This window comes from Mytilus trossulus, chromosome 14, assembly GCF_036588685.1.
Source record: "Mytilus trossulus isolate FHL-02 chromosome 14, PNRI_Mtr1.1.1.hap1, whole genome shotgun sequence".
Taxonomy (NCBI): domain Eukaryota; kingdom Metazoa; phylum Mollusca; class Bivalvia; order Mytilida; family Mytilidae; genus Mytilus; species Mytilus trossulus.
In genome coordinates this window covers 73,660,057-73,677,492 of record NC_086386.1, presented here as the reverse complement: position 1 = coordinate 73,677,492, position 17,436 = coordinate 73,660,057, and the positions used below count along the sequence as shown (strand labels likewise).

Genomic DNA, 17,436 nt, shown 5'->3' with positions numbered 1-17,436 from the left:
TAGTGTAAGTGGTAAATGAAATATACTATTACATTTCTACGCTCGATCTAGTGTAAGTGGAAAACGAAATATACTATTACATTTCTATGCTCGATCTAGTGTAAGTGGTAAATGACATATACTATTACATTTCTATGCTCGATCTAGTGTAAGTGGTAAATGAAATATACTATAACATTTCTATGCTCGATCTAGTGTAAGTGGTAAATGAAATATACTATTACATTTTTATGCTCGATCTAGTGTAAGTGGTAAATGAAATATACTATTACATTTCTATGCTCGATCTAGTGTAAGTGGTAAATGAAATATACTATTACATTTCTATGCTCGATCTAGTGTAAGTGGTAAATGACATATACTATTACATTTCTATGCTCGATCTAGTGTAAGTGGTAAATGAAATATACTATTACATTTCTATGCTCGATCTAGTGTAAGAGGTAAATGAAATGTTCTATTACATTTCTATGCTCGATCTAGTGTAAGTGGTAAATGAAATATACTATTACATTTCTATGCTCGATCTAGTGTAAGTGGTAAATGAAATGTATATATATATTATTACATTCCTACGCTCGATCTAGTGTAAGTGGTAAATGAAATATACTATTACATTTCTATGCTCGATCTAGTGTAAGTGGTAAATGAAATGTATATATATACTATTAAATTTCTACACTCGATCTAGTGTAAGTGGTAAATGAAATATACTGTTACATTTCTATGCTCGATCTAGTGTAAGTGGTAAATGAAATGTACTATTACATTTCTACGCTCGATCTAGTGTAAGTGGTAAATGAAATATACTATTACATTTCTATGCTCGATCTAGTGTAAGTGGTAAATGAAATATACTATTACATTTTTATGCTCGATCTAGTGTAAGTGGTAAATGAAATATACTATTACATTTCTACACTCGATCTAGTGTAAGTGGCAAATGAAATATACTATTAAACTACTACGCTCGCTAAAAATAACACATTACAAAGTGTTTTTCTCATCATTTAAATATTCTGATTTTGATGGGTTGATGACTAATGACATACATGTAGTTTACATTTCGGACGAATTTCGTCCTAATCCAACGACAACACGGATATTTGGACAATATTTAGTCTTGGTAATACCACCCAAAAACTTTAAAACATGAAATATCTACCAACTTAAGAATATTTCTTCTCAATGTAGCAATGGCCGACAGAATCATCACATAATTATCAATTTGAAATTTGTAGATTGGATTTGACGTGCGCCTCTCGTTGATAACATCACCTGAATTTAGAACAGTAACAGACCTAAAACGAGTAAGTGAACTTAACAATTTACATCAAACAACATACATCTTGCTGTAGAATAATTGATATATCAGAGATAAACTTAGTACATTTTTCCGACGTAGTCGGTATAGTTTCGGTTTGTGCACTTTGAACTTAAGGACGTTTCACTATGGCAACAGACTACGCATGCTCGAAAATTCTTTCTGTGATTGGACAAAATGCTGTCATGGTGGGTGATTTGGTTGTGTTTAAAAAATACGTCTCGAAAATTATATCGTGATGGAAAGCAAGTGAAAAACTATAAATATTTAAACTAGATCTTACAAAGATTTATATTTGTATTAAAATTATTGTTTGCAAATAGCTATTTGCATCCGTGACAACTGTTCGAGACAATTATATAATTTTTAATGTAAACTTTGTTGTATGAACGTGCATGAATTTTAGAACGCACCTACGCATGTAAGATTTCCGCGGGGTTTTGTTTTGGTGAATGTAAACAGATAGATACTTCTTATACTACCAATAGTTTCTAGCTTTGTTAACCATGAATGAAGTTTAATGTAAACAGTAGTAAATGTATATTTGTTTCTTTTTATTTGCACTAGTTTTTTTGACAAATAAAAATTTTAGGTGTCATCACAATATTCTTATATATTATTGCCTTAATATAACCAGACTAAGTAAAGAATTTCTTGTAGTTACATTCAGATGGAGATTGTATTAAAGAGGTCCTGCATCATTTAGTCATTGTGCTACTGAAGGTTATCGACGTGGTAGTTTTAAACATATACTCAAATTTAAATACGACGGATATCTTTTTTAAAGATAGTTTTTGTTTTATATATATTTCATACAACAAGTCATAAACGATGCAAATAGACATTTCTCCTATGATATCTATCGATGCACATCCAGGTAGATTTTAGAAATCATGAAAACGAATAGACAGCAAGGTACATTGTGTTTCCAAATCCGTAACGTACGATGTTTGATGTTTACAATGAAACAGCAAAATTTATTTAGATTGTTTCGTAAACTCAATCCAGCTGTTATTTCCTTTCAAATATTTTGCTAAACAATGATTTATGCTAGGCTGCTAAACAAATGGAATGATGTATCATTTGACTTTCAAAAATATTTACTAATTATCTCTTAATTCAATTTTAAGTTTTTATATTTCAGATTGCCTGGGTTCTAAGGGCCACGAAAGCATTTAAAAATTTATTTCCAATAGAAGTAGAAACAGAGCTGGCTAGAGTTGTAGCATATGAAAGGTAAAGGGGTGTAACTTAGAAAGGTTAAGGGCGTTGACTTAGAAAGGTAAAGGGGCGTTGACTTTGAAAGGTAAAGGGCGTTGACTTAGAAAGGTTAAGGGCGTTGACTTAGAAAGGTAAAGGGGCGTTGACTTAGAAAGGTTAAGGGCGTTGACTTAGAAAGGTAAAGGAGCGTTGACTTTGAAAGGTTAAGGGGCGTAACTTATAAAAGTAAATGGGGCGTTGACTTTGAAATGTAAAGGGGCGTAACTTAGAAAGGTTAAGGGCGTTGACTTAGAAAGGTAAAGGGCGTTGACTTTGAAAGGTAAAGGGGCGTAACTTAAAAAGGTAAAGGGGTGTTGACTTTGAAAATTAAGGGGCGTAACTTAGAAAGGTTAAGGGCGTTGACTTAGAAAGGTAAAGGGGCGTTGACGTAGAAAGGTAAAGGGGCTTTGACTTAGAAAGGTAAAGGGGCTTTGACTTAGAAAGGTAAAGGGGCTTTGACTTAGAAAGGTAAAGGTAAAGGGGCGTTGACCTAGAAAGGTAAACGGGCGTGACTTAGAAAGGTAAAGGGGCGTGACCCAGAAATCAAAACCATATTTTATTTAACTTTGAACCATCAGTACCACCATTTAAAAAAGCTGTGCCCTTGAAAGTGTCTGGAAAGTCGATTTCATGGTTCATGCACCATAAATAAATAACAGTAGATCATTGGTAGAATTTAGCAATCGTGTAAATGATAATAAACAATCACATCGATTGGGTGTGAAATTTTGTGTTATTACAAAAATTGGGAAACGATGAGTTTCCACTAAAAAACGTTCAATGCATGGCTTATTTTAAAATTCCCATTTTAGAACGGTAATTTTGGTATATATGAAGTTTGGGAAATTCATATGACAATAATACATGTACATTTGATTTGACTGATTTCATCTCCACTAGCGAACCTCCTCTCTATAAAAAATGCATAGGTTTAATTTGATAGATTTTTTTTTATAATTTAAAACATCAGGTAACCAATGAAATAAACCAGCAACAATCGTTATTAGGAAACAAAAGGGTGTCCTCCAAGACAGTAAGAAGACTTTCAATATAGTACGGTTACATTCGAGACAGTAAGGTGACATTCAAGACAAATGTAAAAATATCAACTTATTTCTACGCGGTATGGACTTTGCTCATTGTTGAAGGCCGTACGGTGACCTATAGTTGTTAATGTCAGTGTCATTTTCGTCTTTTGTGGATAGTTGTCTCATTGGCAATCATACCACATCTTCTTTTTATAAACATGTATAAACGCTGTGTGGTGTCTACGCCAATAAGACGGTAACCAAACGCGCCAAGCATTTAAGGAACATCTAGAGGTCATACATAATACGTTCTTCAACAAAATGTTTAACGATGGATTATTTATTTTTAGATACGACGCTAATAGAGTTATTTCGTATCAAGGAAGAGACCCTGAAAGATTTTACTATATCTTAACTGGAAAAAGTGAGTGACTTTATAAAAAAAGTATATACATGTATAATTATTCAGATTGTGAATAAATGGGAGCCCAGTTTTGATCAGTTTTACTTAAGCAAAGGGTTTATTTGAACTCTGGTGGATAGTTGTCATCATATCATAACCTTAATGATAAAACAAAAATACAGGACTGTAACTGTATGTGGAACAGGATCCGGAGAACCTAAGTGAGATCACCTTCAGGTTTTGGTGAGGTTCGTTTTGTTTAGTCTTTTAATTTAGTTTGCTTTGTTTTATGTGAATTATTGTTTGTCTGTTTGTCTTTTTCTTTATTAGCCTTGGTGTTGAGAGTTTATTTTCGATCTATGAGTTTGAATGTCCCCCGGGTATATCTATCGCCCCTTTTAAGTTTGTATTCAATTCACAAAATTTTTCTTTCTTTGTATTTTAACACAAACATGAATTACCATGTGTGTAGGAACTATTTTCATATATCTTTCATATTTGTCTTTATTGCATTGTTTTATGTTCTGATTTCACAAAACAACAACATAAACAAACTAATTTTGAATTGATTTGGCCATAAAGCAACCTTTTAATGATAATTACATATAAATGTAGTTCTTTTTCCATCAAGTTTATTAGTAAAAGATCATAAAAGTGTTTAGCTTGTACAAAAAATGAGTCATTATGTCGTAAAATAATTGTTTATTTTGTTTTGATTGCAGTTCAAAAAGTAAAAGAATATCGGTTGACTTCCGGTATAGTCTCCCGGAATGAAGGCTTCATAGAGAAGGGAACAACGACAGATGTATGTATTGTTTTCACTTAAAATGAGGGGCGTAAGGGGGTATTTGCACGAAATAGCGCGGAATAAAACTGCCATTTCACGATGAAAGAGCAATTAAAAATGTCTTGCACTTTGATTTTTTTTTTCCGATTTCGCGATACAATGTGAATAACGAACCTTTTTCACGGCTGAACATGAAATACAAATGGTAATACACGTTGCATGAAAATAACCCTTTACCACCCTCTGAGATAATTACCGCGGAATCGAAAAAGTCTACCTGGATGTCTTTGTTTCCGAGTTGATTTTTTTATTACACACTTTAAAATGTCATTAAATAGAAGCTCCTTCATAGTATTAGTTCCAATTGGAAGAAATGTTCTGTAATAGTAACATATACTACAGTATTTGTGACTAACGGAATTAAGGGGATAGAATATTTCTTCCAAGAGGCACAGAATTTATTGCATTGCTCAACCCCTGGAACACCATGAAGCGATCACGTGCTTAAGAATTGAAAAAGTGGATTCCAACCCAAGAACCTCCCTCCCTGGATACACCAATGTCGGTTTTGTATATTATACGGTATCTTTTATGCCAATATATACAAACTTATTAGGAGGAAATTATACAGAACTTTTTATGCCTTTATACACAAACTAATTAGGATGAAATTATCCTATTAAAACGAGAACTAAATTATTCATTAAAGCCATGTTCTTAATTAAGTTGCATGTGTCATGTAATTAATTGAAACATTAGATAATTAAAGGTGTGGTGGTAAACAAAACCTTATGTATTATTTACACAACCCTAATTAGATATATAATTAATTCCGAATACAAGTACTTATTGTTATTTTTAAATGAATTCACTCCAATAAAAGCGAACGGTGTATACTAGCTGTCAAAATAATTTCTACGAGTGAATCAAACAGTGCATTATTAATGAATAAAACTATATAAAAATGTTTGGAATAGGGTCACAGAATAGAGAATAATGACCCCCCTGAAAACATAAAACAAAAACAGAGATAAAGGTTCACCAGAACAAAGAATAATCGGGGTGTTAAAATGTAAAAAAATACTAAAAAGAGTATAACAAAATACCAATCTCTAACTTAAGGTGAATTGATAAAAGGGAAGCACATATTAACTAACAAAATCAACCGTATATCATATCCATGAATTGGTATAGGTATTTACAGAATAAAATGGTGGGTTAAACATAGTTTGCAGCTAGCTTAACCTTCCACTTTATGGCAGTTGTTATAGTTCCCTTATATTGACGCAAAACAGACATAATAGGTTCATTTAGCAATAATTGTGATAAAAAAAAGAAAGAGAAAAATCTAATGCAATAATGTCGCATACAGAAATGAAGACAATCCAAATCCAGTGGTTTTGTAATTGCATACAGGCGAATGAAAGGAGCTATGAAGTAAACGTCCAAGTAAGAAAACCGCTAAGCAACAGAATAAGGTCAAACAGACATACGCACCACTGTCCCGGGTTATTTCGAGGGTTGGGATCCCGCTAACATGTTCAACCTCGCCACATTCTATATGTATGTGCCTGTCTCAAGTCAGGAGACTTTAATTCAGTGGTTGTCGTTTGTTTATGTGGTATATTTTTGTTTTTTGTTCATTTTTTATCCATAAATTAGGCCGTAAGTTTTCTCGTTGGAATTGTTTAACATTAATTGTCATTTCGGAGCTATTTATAGCTGACTATGTGATATTGGCTTTGCTTATTGTTGAAGGCCGTACAGTGACCTATAGTTGTTAATTTCTGTGTCTTTTTGGTCTGTTGTGGAGAGTTGTCTCATTGGCAATCATACCACATCTTCTTTTTCTTATATATCCCATCAGCTAGTATGGCACTATCTTTCAGAGAACAGTTTGATCAGCACTTTGTTTATATATAGTCGTGTTGTTAGATTTTGTTTGTTGCTGTTGCTGTGAGTTGATCTTTAAGTCAAGCGCGTTAAATCAGTGTTTTTGCCGTTTATTTTATCATGAAGTGTTGTTACGTCACTGTCCAAGTTTAGGGGTAGAGTTGAACACTAACATGGCGTGTTTTTTTTGTTTCCGAGAATAGATACAACTAAAAATATTAATTGTATCCGCGCAATATGTTGTGATATGAAAATTCAGGATCAAAGATACATCTCAGTCACGGGTGGATCTGAGTCACGGTTTGATCATCTCAGTCACGGGTGGATAATCTCAATCACGGGTGCACGTGCAGTTTCCCTTGATAGTGATATGAAATTTAGTGAAATTGATCTGATTTTTTTTGTAGGTTGATGACCTTGAAGAAAATTGGCCACGTGATCACCATCTTGTTTCCAGTGGACAAGTTGAAGTTCTTATTATACACAGAGACGTAAGTATTCCGTAAATATTATTTATTAATATCAAAAACGTATCTATTTTTTGCACAGTTAATTTTCGTTAAACTCCCTTATTTGTAATAGAATGAGTCAATAGAATTATGACAAATGTTTGTGGTAAATACTTGAATGTTTTTAATTCCAGGATTTTCTGAGGCTCAGGAACAGAACACAAGGTCCACCAATAGAATTTTTAAGGTAAGTTTCAATATATTCGTCAAAGACGACTAATAACTATAATTTTAGGTTCTCAACTAGGTATGAATTATAAAGTAAAATGATGATACCGAGTCAACTTTTGAGTTTTGGCATATTTGTAGACTTTTGTGCATTCTGTATTTTAATGTCAAAATCTGTCAATGTCTTTTAGGCAAATCAAAATAGTAGTACTCTGTATTTACACTGTTATTTTGTTTGAAACATCGTCGATCAACGACTATTTTTCACAATAGAATTGTAACATATCTTTGCCATTTTGTTTAGTTGACAAAATTTTGCCATCATATGAATCAAACATTTTAAAGGGAGTAATGAAACGTAGACTATTATTAGAGAAAATGTTACAATAACACCTTGTGAATACATTTCTGTAGTAACCATTTGACGGGAAGCTGTATATTGTAGGATTGCTTGCCATAGTTTTGCAAGTACAATGCCACATTGTGACGCACAATTTAATTCCTCACTTCTTTTAAAATGCCCTGTACCAAGTCAGGAAAAGACATTTGTTATCTTATAGTTTCTGTGTGCGTTGCGTTGTCGCTTGTTTTTTGTTGCATATCAATTTTTTTTTTGTTTCGTTGTTTTCCTCTTATATAGTTGATGTGTTACCTTCTGTTCTAGTTTGTAACACGGATTTGTTTTCTCTAAATCGATTTAGATAAATAAAGGCAACAGTAGTTTGCCGCTGTTCAAAACTCATAAATCAATGGACAAAAAACAAAATCGTGGTAACAAACTAAAACCGAGGGAAACGCATTAAATATAAGAGGAGAACAACAACACAACACTGAAATGTAACACACACAGAAACGGACCAAGCATCAGACAAAATACTACGATAATAACAAATATAACATCAAAACCAAATACATGAATTTGGGATAGACAAGTACCGTGACACGTCTTATCGCAATGTGAATTTACACTCAAAATTAAGAGAGATAAAAGGAGGACTTTCGAACAACGGTATATACACTACTGTTGCCTTCATGAGGACAAATTTCAGTTGCGAAGCTATTTTATTAATTTTCTCCTACTTAATTATAATATAATTATTTATTTCTTCACAGATCATTAGATTTATTCATGGAGTTTCCTGTAGAAGTGTTTATCAACAATCAAGATGCCATAGATCTCCGTTATTATGGGTTTGTTTTTTAATTAATCTATTTTATAGAGTAAAATATTAAATTTCGAAAGCTTTTTGGCCTTCAAAATGAATATAGCGATCTTCCGTCAATCAATAAATTTGAAATAATTTATCTTTCTTTTACGGTTTTGGTTAGGATTTTTTTTTAATACGAAAGCAGTGGAAAAACTTCGTCCATTTCAAACGTAGCATTTTATGTAATATATTTTGATATTGATTTTCCCTTTAATTATGTGACTTATGAATTTGTATCAAAGATAAACCCTAGAAAGAAAGAAAAAAACTAGAAGAGTTTAGAATGATGTAATCAAAGTTCAACAGGACAACACAAATTCCTAATGATTCCAATGTATTAAAGCTATTACTTCTCCTTGCAAAAAGTAAAAATCACAAAAATACTGAACTTAGAGAAAAATCAATTCGGAAAGTCAATAATCATTTTTTGTTTTGTTTTGTTTGACGAAAAAGTTATCAAAGGTACCATGATTACAATTTAGTACGCCAGACGCGCGCCTCGTCCACACAAGACTCACCAGCGACGCTCATATTAAAATATTCATAAAGCCAAACAAGTTGAAGAGCATTAAGGATCCAAAATTCAAAAAGTAGAGCCAAAAACGGCTAAGGTCATCTTTGCCTGGGATAAATAATCCTTAGTTTTTCGAAAAATTCAAAACTTTGCAAACAGGAAATGTATAAAAAATGACCAAATTATTGATATTCATGTCAACACCAGTAAAGAACTAAATAACATGTTTATATTGTTCTTTTCATTTTGCCTATCATTCTCTACTTTGTACCCATTACTGTCTTTGTTATAAACCCAAATCGCCAGACCGTTGTACACACAATTCCCAGCGTTTCTTTTTAAGATATATAAGTATAGCTGACATTGATATTAAAACATCTAGTCACCGACCGTGCAAGTGCTGTATAGCCATTCAAGGTCGTGAAAAACTTCCATTTGTTGTTATTAAAACATAGATTGATCTTCAACGATGTTCTTGTCAAAATAAAAATTACCCATGTCGATTTGTTTTTTTTTAAATATGAGATGATTGGTCAAAAACAAATGTATATATTTTTCAGTCAGAATATAGTTATATGTGACGATTCCAACAGAACCCCTTGGATATACATAGTAAAATCGGTAAGTTACGTTGATTGGCTAATCTTGATTTACAAAATGATAGTCAGAAAATACCAATGTGAGAATCTATAATCCCAAAAGTGAAACAAAATTCCATTAATCAATTCAAGGCGGAAAATGGGATAAGATGAAAAGACAAAACAACAAAAACCTAATGCCTAAGTAATACGAATCATACTGTAAACCGGGTTGATATCAGGGTTCGGAAGGGTTAAAAGATCCGGCTTCACACTTACTACCATGCTAGAATCCATGCTTATATGTATAAAGTTATCAAAGGTACTAGGATTATAATTTAGTACGCCTGACACCCGTTTCGTCAACATCAGACTCATCAGTGACACTCATATCAAAACATTTATAAAGCCAAACAAGTACAAAACAAATACTTACTAATAATACGTTCTAGTATCGTTCATTTTACGGAACACTTTGTCATAGATGACCACAGATTTGTTCCAATTGTTATTGACATGATCCAGTCATATTTACTTCATTGCGAAATCATTGACTTAGTTTTATCACTGAATTTAACCAACATTAAGCAACATAACGGGACCGACATGAGGCAGATCACCCCCTGTTTACAAAAAAACGACAAATAAAAAAACTTTAGAATTATCAACGCTAACCAAACAAAAACATCAGGGCTAATCTCAGGTGCTTCAGTATGGTAAGCAGATTCTGATCTTTCTTTTGCCTAATCGCATTTTTTTTTATCATTTTAGGGGAAAGTTAAAGTAGTTAGAATACAGACTGTCGTTAACACAGAACAAGACAACAAATTGTTACGTGGGACAACAGAGGAATTAGGTTGTGTACGATCATCTAGTCATGCTGATGGTAAGGTATTATTTTAGACAGCTTTTATAACATAACCGTTTGGTTTGTCCTGTACTGACTTTTCTACCTCTATGTGCAACTGAAAGAGGACAGACTAGTATTTCTCAGCCACATATTCATGTACCTTTTCGAAGTCGGGAATTTTGGGATAACGGGTTGATAAGGCAACTTTTAAAAATTTCTTTTTACTCTCTTATCAATATGTTCCAAAAAAATTTAAAAAAATGGCAAGATTACAACCATCTTGTCCTTGTCATTTTTGATAGGTGACCGCCTTGATTAACTGTCTAAAGCGAAAATCTATAACTAGCACAATGCAAATAAAAAGGATTACATTTTCACCTAAAACGTGTTTGAAAAGTTGAACTTTATAACGAAAAAATGAAGGTACCAAATCAGGAATATGACAGTTGTTTTTCATTCGTTTTATGTGTTTGAGCTTTGGATTTAGTTATTTGATGAGAGACTCTCCAAATTGAATTTTTCTTGGAGTTCGCCATTTTGATTATTTCACTTTTGATTCATCATGTTCAAAACAAATTTTAAACAGCCAAGATTATAACCATATTTACGTAACCTACTTTGATATGGATAAAATATGTTCTAAATAACAAAATAAACGGGATATTACATATACAACAGCTATTATAAAAAACGCTACAGAGAAATGAAAACAAGTTTTTGGTGTCTTATACATCTCGCATCTGGTGCAAGAAAATTGGTACCGTTAATTTTATTATACCTTAAATCCAACAATATCTACGGAACATATATATTATACATGGTACAGAGTTATCCGTTTAATAATCATGATTTGTTTTCTGAACAAATGAAACACTATTGAAATTGCTGACTATTTACAGCAATGTTTGGGAACCTGAATAAACAACGAAGACTAAAAGCCTTACGAAGCAATACATTTTCCTTGCCTGAGGTAAGCAAACACTAATAGATTTGTGGAATGTATATATAAAAGTTATAATTACTCAATACATTTAGTTGTATTGTGTCCTTCTCTGGATTAAGTTTCCGGTTACATGTTTGAGCTGAAAAGTTTGCTGTTACAAAATGGTAGAAATTATTATAAATTAAGGAATGTATCTCCCTCATGCAAAGCTCTGATTCCTTTCACGGTTTTGGATATACTTTTTGGACCTTTTGGATTATAGCTGTTCATCTTTTATATAAGCTTTAGATTTCAAATATTTTGGCCACGAGCATCACTGAAGAGACATATATTTTCAAAATCAGCATCTGGTGCAGGAAAATTGGTACCCTTAATGTAATTACACAATTGAAACAAGAAAAAATATTTATGGTCCAATTCAAACCAAGAAAACAGAGACATGCAAAAACAGTAGCCAAATTAAATCTTTTTCAAGTATTTAAATCTATTGGTTGTTATTCGTATTTGAAGGCCGAACAGTGATCTATAAGTGTCGATGATACAACCTAGCTCACAACGTAAACTAATGTACAAGGATTTTATAAACCACATGGTACCGTTCAGCTTCCGGAAATATACAAACCCAATACAGTACAGGAAGCTCTCAAAGGCCTGACCTGAAAAAAATATTGAAGAACGTCTCAAAGAAGAAAACTAACGGCCTGATATATGTTAAAATCGGTAAACGAAAAACAAATATGACAGACATGAGATTGTCTGACGGGCTTCTGGTCTCCAAACGACGCCAGTATTTTAATTTTCTTAATAAAAGACATTAATGGCGTATATTCCGTTTTAGTTATATATATCTGACATTGTAAGATAAAGCTTTATTTCGAATTTAAGTGTTTATTATCTTATATTGATAGTTTTAGTATGATGTTGGACATCTTGTTTGTGACTTGTCAAACTGAATAATAAATGGATTTTCAAAACAATATTGTCATCCTATGTTATGCTCCAAATTATGCATCATGTCACATGAAAAAATATTATGTGATAAAGTGCAATTTCCTCGACCGTATGAACCCTCAGCCAATATCATTTCTCGAGGAGAGCTTTCATAAACAATCATATCATATTCACATTTCGCACGAATACCTTGTATCAATTGATGATACTGTTTATTTATAATTTTATCTTTATAAGAGACAGTTGCCATCCATCCTATACATTGCCATAGTTATTTGTACAATTTAAGAGAAACGATTCACAAATTACATCAACAGCGTTCACTTTTTTTAAGCAGGAATATTTTCTAACTTTTATGTGCCATTTTAGATAAACGATTCACCAGAACAGACATTTCAATTCTCAAGGAGTAATTCCTTTGCTGATGGCATGAATATGTTAGCTGGTGTAAGATGCCTGTTACAACTAATCTTCACAAGAGTTAATTTGATGTGCACGTTTTTTGTGTGTGTTCTCTCTTTCCTTCTTTTAATCCTACTTATTCAATAGTTGATGTGTTTCCCTCGGTTTAAGTTTGTAACTCGGACTTTTTTCTCTCAATCGATTTATGTCTTTTGAACAGCGATATACCACTGTTGCCTTTATTCATGTTGCCCTCAAACGAACAAAATTATTTTCTCGGCTTTCTTGTTTTCGTAAATGCTTTGAACACAGCTGTTTATTTGCCTAGCCACTTACTAATGAATAGATTAAAACAAATATTTGATTTTGGTTGCTTTGTTTTAACAACAAAACGCCTGCTTTAATAGCAAATGACACTTGCCACATAGAAGGTATGATAAGGCAAAATGTTTGGTGTATTTTTCCGAGAAAGAAAAAAAATAAATGTATATTAATTGTAAGCCAGAAATACAGCATTCTCAAAATGTTCAATAAACATTACATTGTTATATATCAGTATTTCACCTGTATTATTATACCCCCGCTTTAAAAAAGGGGGGTATACTGTTTTACCTCTGTCTGTCCTTCCGTCAGTCCGTCAGTCAGTCCGTCCGTCCCATGAATATTTTTCGTCGCATTTTTTTTGTTCTATCAACGTTACTCATCTTCTTTTTATCGAGAAAAAAGGTAGCGAGTAAGCCTCATTTTGAGATGGCCCTAAACTGACGGTCAACTAAACTTACTTTCACTTATGATACTAAACATAGGTTGCACCATGCATATTGTGTCGATGCACCAGGTTAGTTCCTTTTAAAGTTAATGCAATTCACACATTTTTTGTGTTCTACACTAATTTCAATTTGTATCTTGTTAATAGATTCTTGAGATTTAAAAATTTAAAACGGTAAGCTATTGTTGTTTATTTCTGGAAAACAGGAGATTTATTAAGAAAATATCTTTTCCCAATTAAGAAGTAAATGAAGTTAGATCAACATACTTATGTTACGTCAATTGTTAGATATTATTAGTTACATAGTGTGTTAGTGACCTAATATGATATATACAGGGTCAGTAAATTCCATATGGGGTGAAGCTCTCATTCCATATGGTATTAACTTACCCTGTATATATCATATTAGGTCACTAGCACACTATGTAACGAATTTATCTTACCGACTATCTTTATTTGTTGAATTTAGACTAAAGTTGTCTTATTTGCTATCATGACACATCTTATTATTTTTGTATTAAAAGTGTTCAAGTGTTCAATTTTAAGAACCTTCTGCTTTTGGTCTGCACTAAACAACTAATGTAAACGATAAATAAATATTTATTATCAACAATCTTGATATCAACAATTTTAAACAGAACTTTAATAGATTTAAATAATCAAACAGTGCCCAAATCGTAAATCCACAACTAACCGTGTATTGAAATAAGCCCCGCCTCCCTACTAACCTAGTATTGACTATACACGGTCTCCACGAGATCGCTTTTAACCAATCAAATTCCTAGAAATGTAAAGGAGGTAAGATAATTGTTTATTCATGTTTACGAAAAACGCATACAAAATGTTAATCCTGATATTTATTTATTTTTTCAAATAATTTTCAGAATAGAATAGAGGACAGAAAAATTCAATTACCTGATGAAATGATAAATATAAAGTTAAATAATGAACCAACCTCGACATATCCCTAAAGTACAAATGTTGTTTTCACTGCATGTATAATATATGCTCTTCCTTTGTGACATTACTGAAGTGGATTAAACATATTTTATGTTTCTTTTTTTTAGGTTTATAGATGACTTCTTTTATGATTCGTTTGAGTACTAGTTTAGATGGCAAGGTTTATGTTAGATTGAGTAGTCTAGAGGATATTGGTTTAATGGTGTTCACCTCAAATTCCTTGTGTTTCTAATGTGTTAACATTTTCTTCTCTACAGATTACAAAACGTTTGAAACCTGCTCAAACTCAAGATAAGAAACCTGTTTCAGCAGACCCAAAGGTCCTGAAGAATAAATTGTCTAAATCAAAACGCAGTAAAAAACAAAAATCTGCTAAAGGTATGGATTTATAAAATTTTAAATATTTCTTCTTTAATAAAAATTAACAAGAAGTGTTGATATTTAAATTTTGATATCTTGAAATTAGAGACAAAACGAGATGTGCCTTTTGATCACTATGGCAAATATTTTCAGTGTAAATATAACTGAGAAATTCATAGTTGAACTAGATTTGTTGAATTTTCGTCGTCTGTTTTTTTTTAAATGGCGTGATCACACGCTTCATTTTCCCATTCTTACATTTATATGACCTAAAACAAATGATCTCCTGTTTATCTTTTTTTATTCAAGCATTGTGTTGTATATTTATAATGTATGTTTACACAGAGTTTAGGCAACAGAAGTTTACCGATGTTCAAATCAAATTAAGATACAAAAAATTTTAAATTGCGGAATTGACAAATGTTTTCAAAAGAAACAAGACTCAATTTAAATGTTATAATCGGTAAAATTTTATAGCAGACGACTACTATGACATCCACCGATATGATACCGCAAACACGTTAGTAAGTTTAAACATGGAAAAATAAAATAACACAAATTCTGAAGAAAAAATAAACCTAAAATTTTCTTATCAAAGGACAAAATATAAAGTTCAAACACATTAAACGAAAGAAAAACAACTGCCATATTCCTGACTTGGTACAGACATTTCATTATGTAGAAAAATGGCATATATGCAATCCATTGCATTATATTGACAACGATGTATGAACCAAACAGTTTATGTTTGTAACCCAGATTTGTTTTCTTCTCAATCGATTTATGAATTTTTGAACAGCGGTATACTACTGTTGCCTTTATTAATATATCAATGAGTATCCATGAATGAAGTTGTAATATGGACTTAATATAAGTATTTATGTATTATGTATAAAAATATTTTACACTTCAAGTGACTGTCACTGGAGAAGACGTAAAGCCAGATACTGAAGTCAAAGAAAACCAACCAACAGAAGACAATCGAGTTGGTATTTCATTTTAAAATCATTCAGTATATTAATTTCCTTAAACCTTACACGTGTTTTAAGGTTACTTTTTCATAACGTATATATACTTAAAAGATGACTCCATATTGAACAATAAAACAGACATTATACCAATTCCTTTTAAAAAATTATATAACCTTTAATTTCACTTTCATATTTCCATGCTTCCGAGAGAATCATCAACTCATTATATAGTTAGTGATACGGTGCTGTAGGATTCATAACATATGCTCTTTGGTAGACGAAACGCGCGTCTGGCGTATAAACAAAATTAAGTCCTGGTATCAATTATGAGTTTATTTTCAAAATATATCGCTTAAGAATTAAAAAGTTATTTAGAAGCAAAGGTAACAACTTCCTCTGTCTTTTGCTGAATTTGGGTAACATTTATTTATTGTCCTTTTAGTCAATAAGCTTATAGCTTTTCTTAGTCTTTATACACGCATGGCTTTCAAATGTTGGATTTGAAGAATATTGAAAGGTTGAATCCAGCTCATACTGAGTATTCTCAGTACCATATAGATAAAACAAAACGTCTACCTGCGAAAGATTTATTTTATTTTAAATACAACTACATAAAATCGTGCGTTAGTAAGACGAGTTAAAGCCCAGACAAAACTGACATGAGTGTTTCTTATGTTTATATATTAATTGAATAATTCATGTTTGCGAGTTCTTTTGTTTCACAAGATAGTTCACTAAGACATTTATAACCCACATATTTTGTAAGTTTCTTGTTTCTCATTCTTTACTTTTTTATGTTGTGTTTTGTAGATCGTTGTTTGAAGTTTCGTTTTTTGCCGGGATGTTGTCATTTTGTCTTTGATTTATGAGTTGGAAAGTTACTTTGGTAGCATACACCTTTCTTTAATTGGTATATATCGTAATTTAAAGACAATGTGGTAAATTTTGTTGTCTTTTATTGAATCACCTTCTTGTGTTAATTCTCAAAATTTCTATACGAAAAAGGATTCAATTGATAATTTTAACCAACTGTATTTACAGGTTTCCAATCCAGTACAGGAATACAGAAAAGAGAAAATGTTTCCACCCATTATAATAGAATCGCCGATTAATACTCCAGTGGTTAAATTAGACATTAAGGACGATTCTTTTAAACCTCATGGAACATATCTTACACGAGAAAAGACGGAATTCGATCCAGTTTACTCAAAAAGACAGAAAAGAGATACACAGTCCAGAAGGGCGTACCTACAGTTAGATTTATTACGGAGTGGAGATATATTTGTAAGTCAACTACAAGATCAGTGTGAGCCGTGTGATTCACTGAAACCAGTAATAATCTCTGCTTTTGCAATTTAATAATTTTCAAGTCTACTTGCCAATTACCTATTTGATTCTGTTATTACATACTCTTGTTTGATTATCTTACTTTTTACCACAGTTGTTGCCCTTTGTATACTGTTTTAAACAGAATATCGAGATGGTGTCACTGTAAAGCATGACATGTTGAAAGTGAAGTTTAGTCGTTTAATCATTTTTAGAAAGAATAGATATGTTT

General features: G+C 32.0%; 1 protein-coding gene across 3 annotated transcripts in view; it reads left to right on the top strand.

Annotated features, from left to right (window-relative positions):
- Positions 1 to 17,436, top strand: part of LOC134695589 (uncharacterized) — a 39,874-nt gene that overhangs the window by 17,249 nt on the left and 5,189 nt on the right. For 2 of the 3 annotated variants that reach the window (XM_063556859.1, XM_063556858.1), the window contains exons 5-18: positions 1,242 to 1,310; positions 2,469 to 2,560; positions 3,963 to 4,036; positions 4,738 to 4,820; positions 7,103 to 7,186; positions 7,339 to 7,391; positions 8,486 to 8,563; positions 9,655 to 9,715; positions 10,444 to 10,558; positions 11,422 to 11,492; positions 12,786 to 12,863; positions 14,805 to 14,925; positions 15,822 to 15,892; positions 16,920 to 17,162. In XM_063556859.1, coding sequence (XP_063412929.1) covers positions 1,242 to 1,310; positions 2,469 to 2,560; positions 3,963 to 4,036; positions 4,738 to 4,820; positions 7,103 to 7,186; positions 7,339 to 7,391; positions 8,486 to 8,563; positions 9,655 to 9,715; positions 10,444 to 10,558; positions 11,422 to 11,492; positions 12,786 to 12,863; positions 14,805 to 14,925; positions 15,822 to 15,892; positions 16,920 to 17,162 — 1,293 coding nt within the window. The remainder of the gene's footprint in view (positions 1 to 1,241; positions 1,311 to 2,468; positions 2,561 to 3,962; positions 4,037 to 4,737; positions 4,821 to 7,102; positions 7,187 to 7,338; positions 7,392 to 8,485; positions 8,564 to 9,654; positions 9,716 to 10,443; positions 10,559 to 11,421; positions 11,493 to 12,785; positions 12,864 to 14,804; positions 14,926 to 15,821; positions 15,893 to 16,919; positions 17,163 to 17,436) is intronic. The other variant, XM_063556861.1, reaches the window with a different exon arrangement.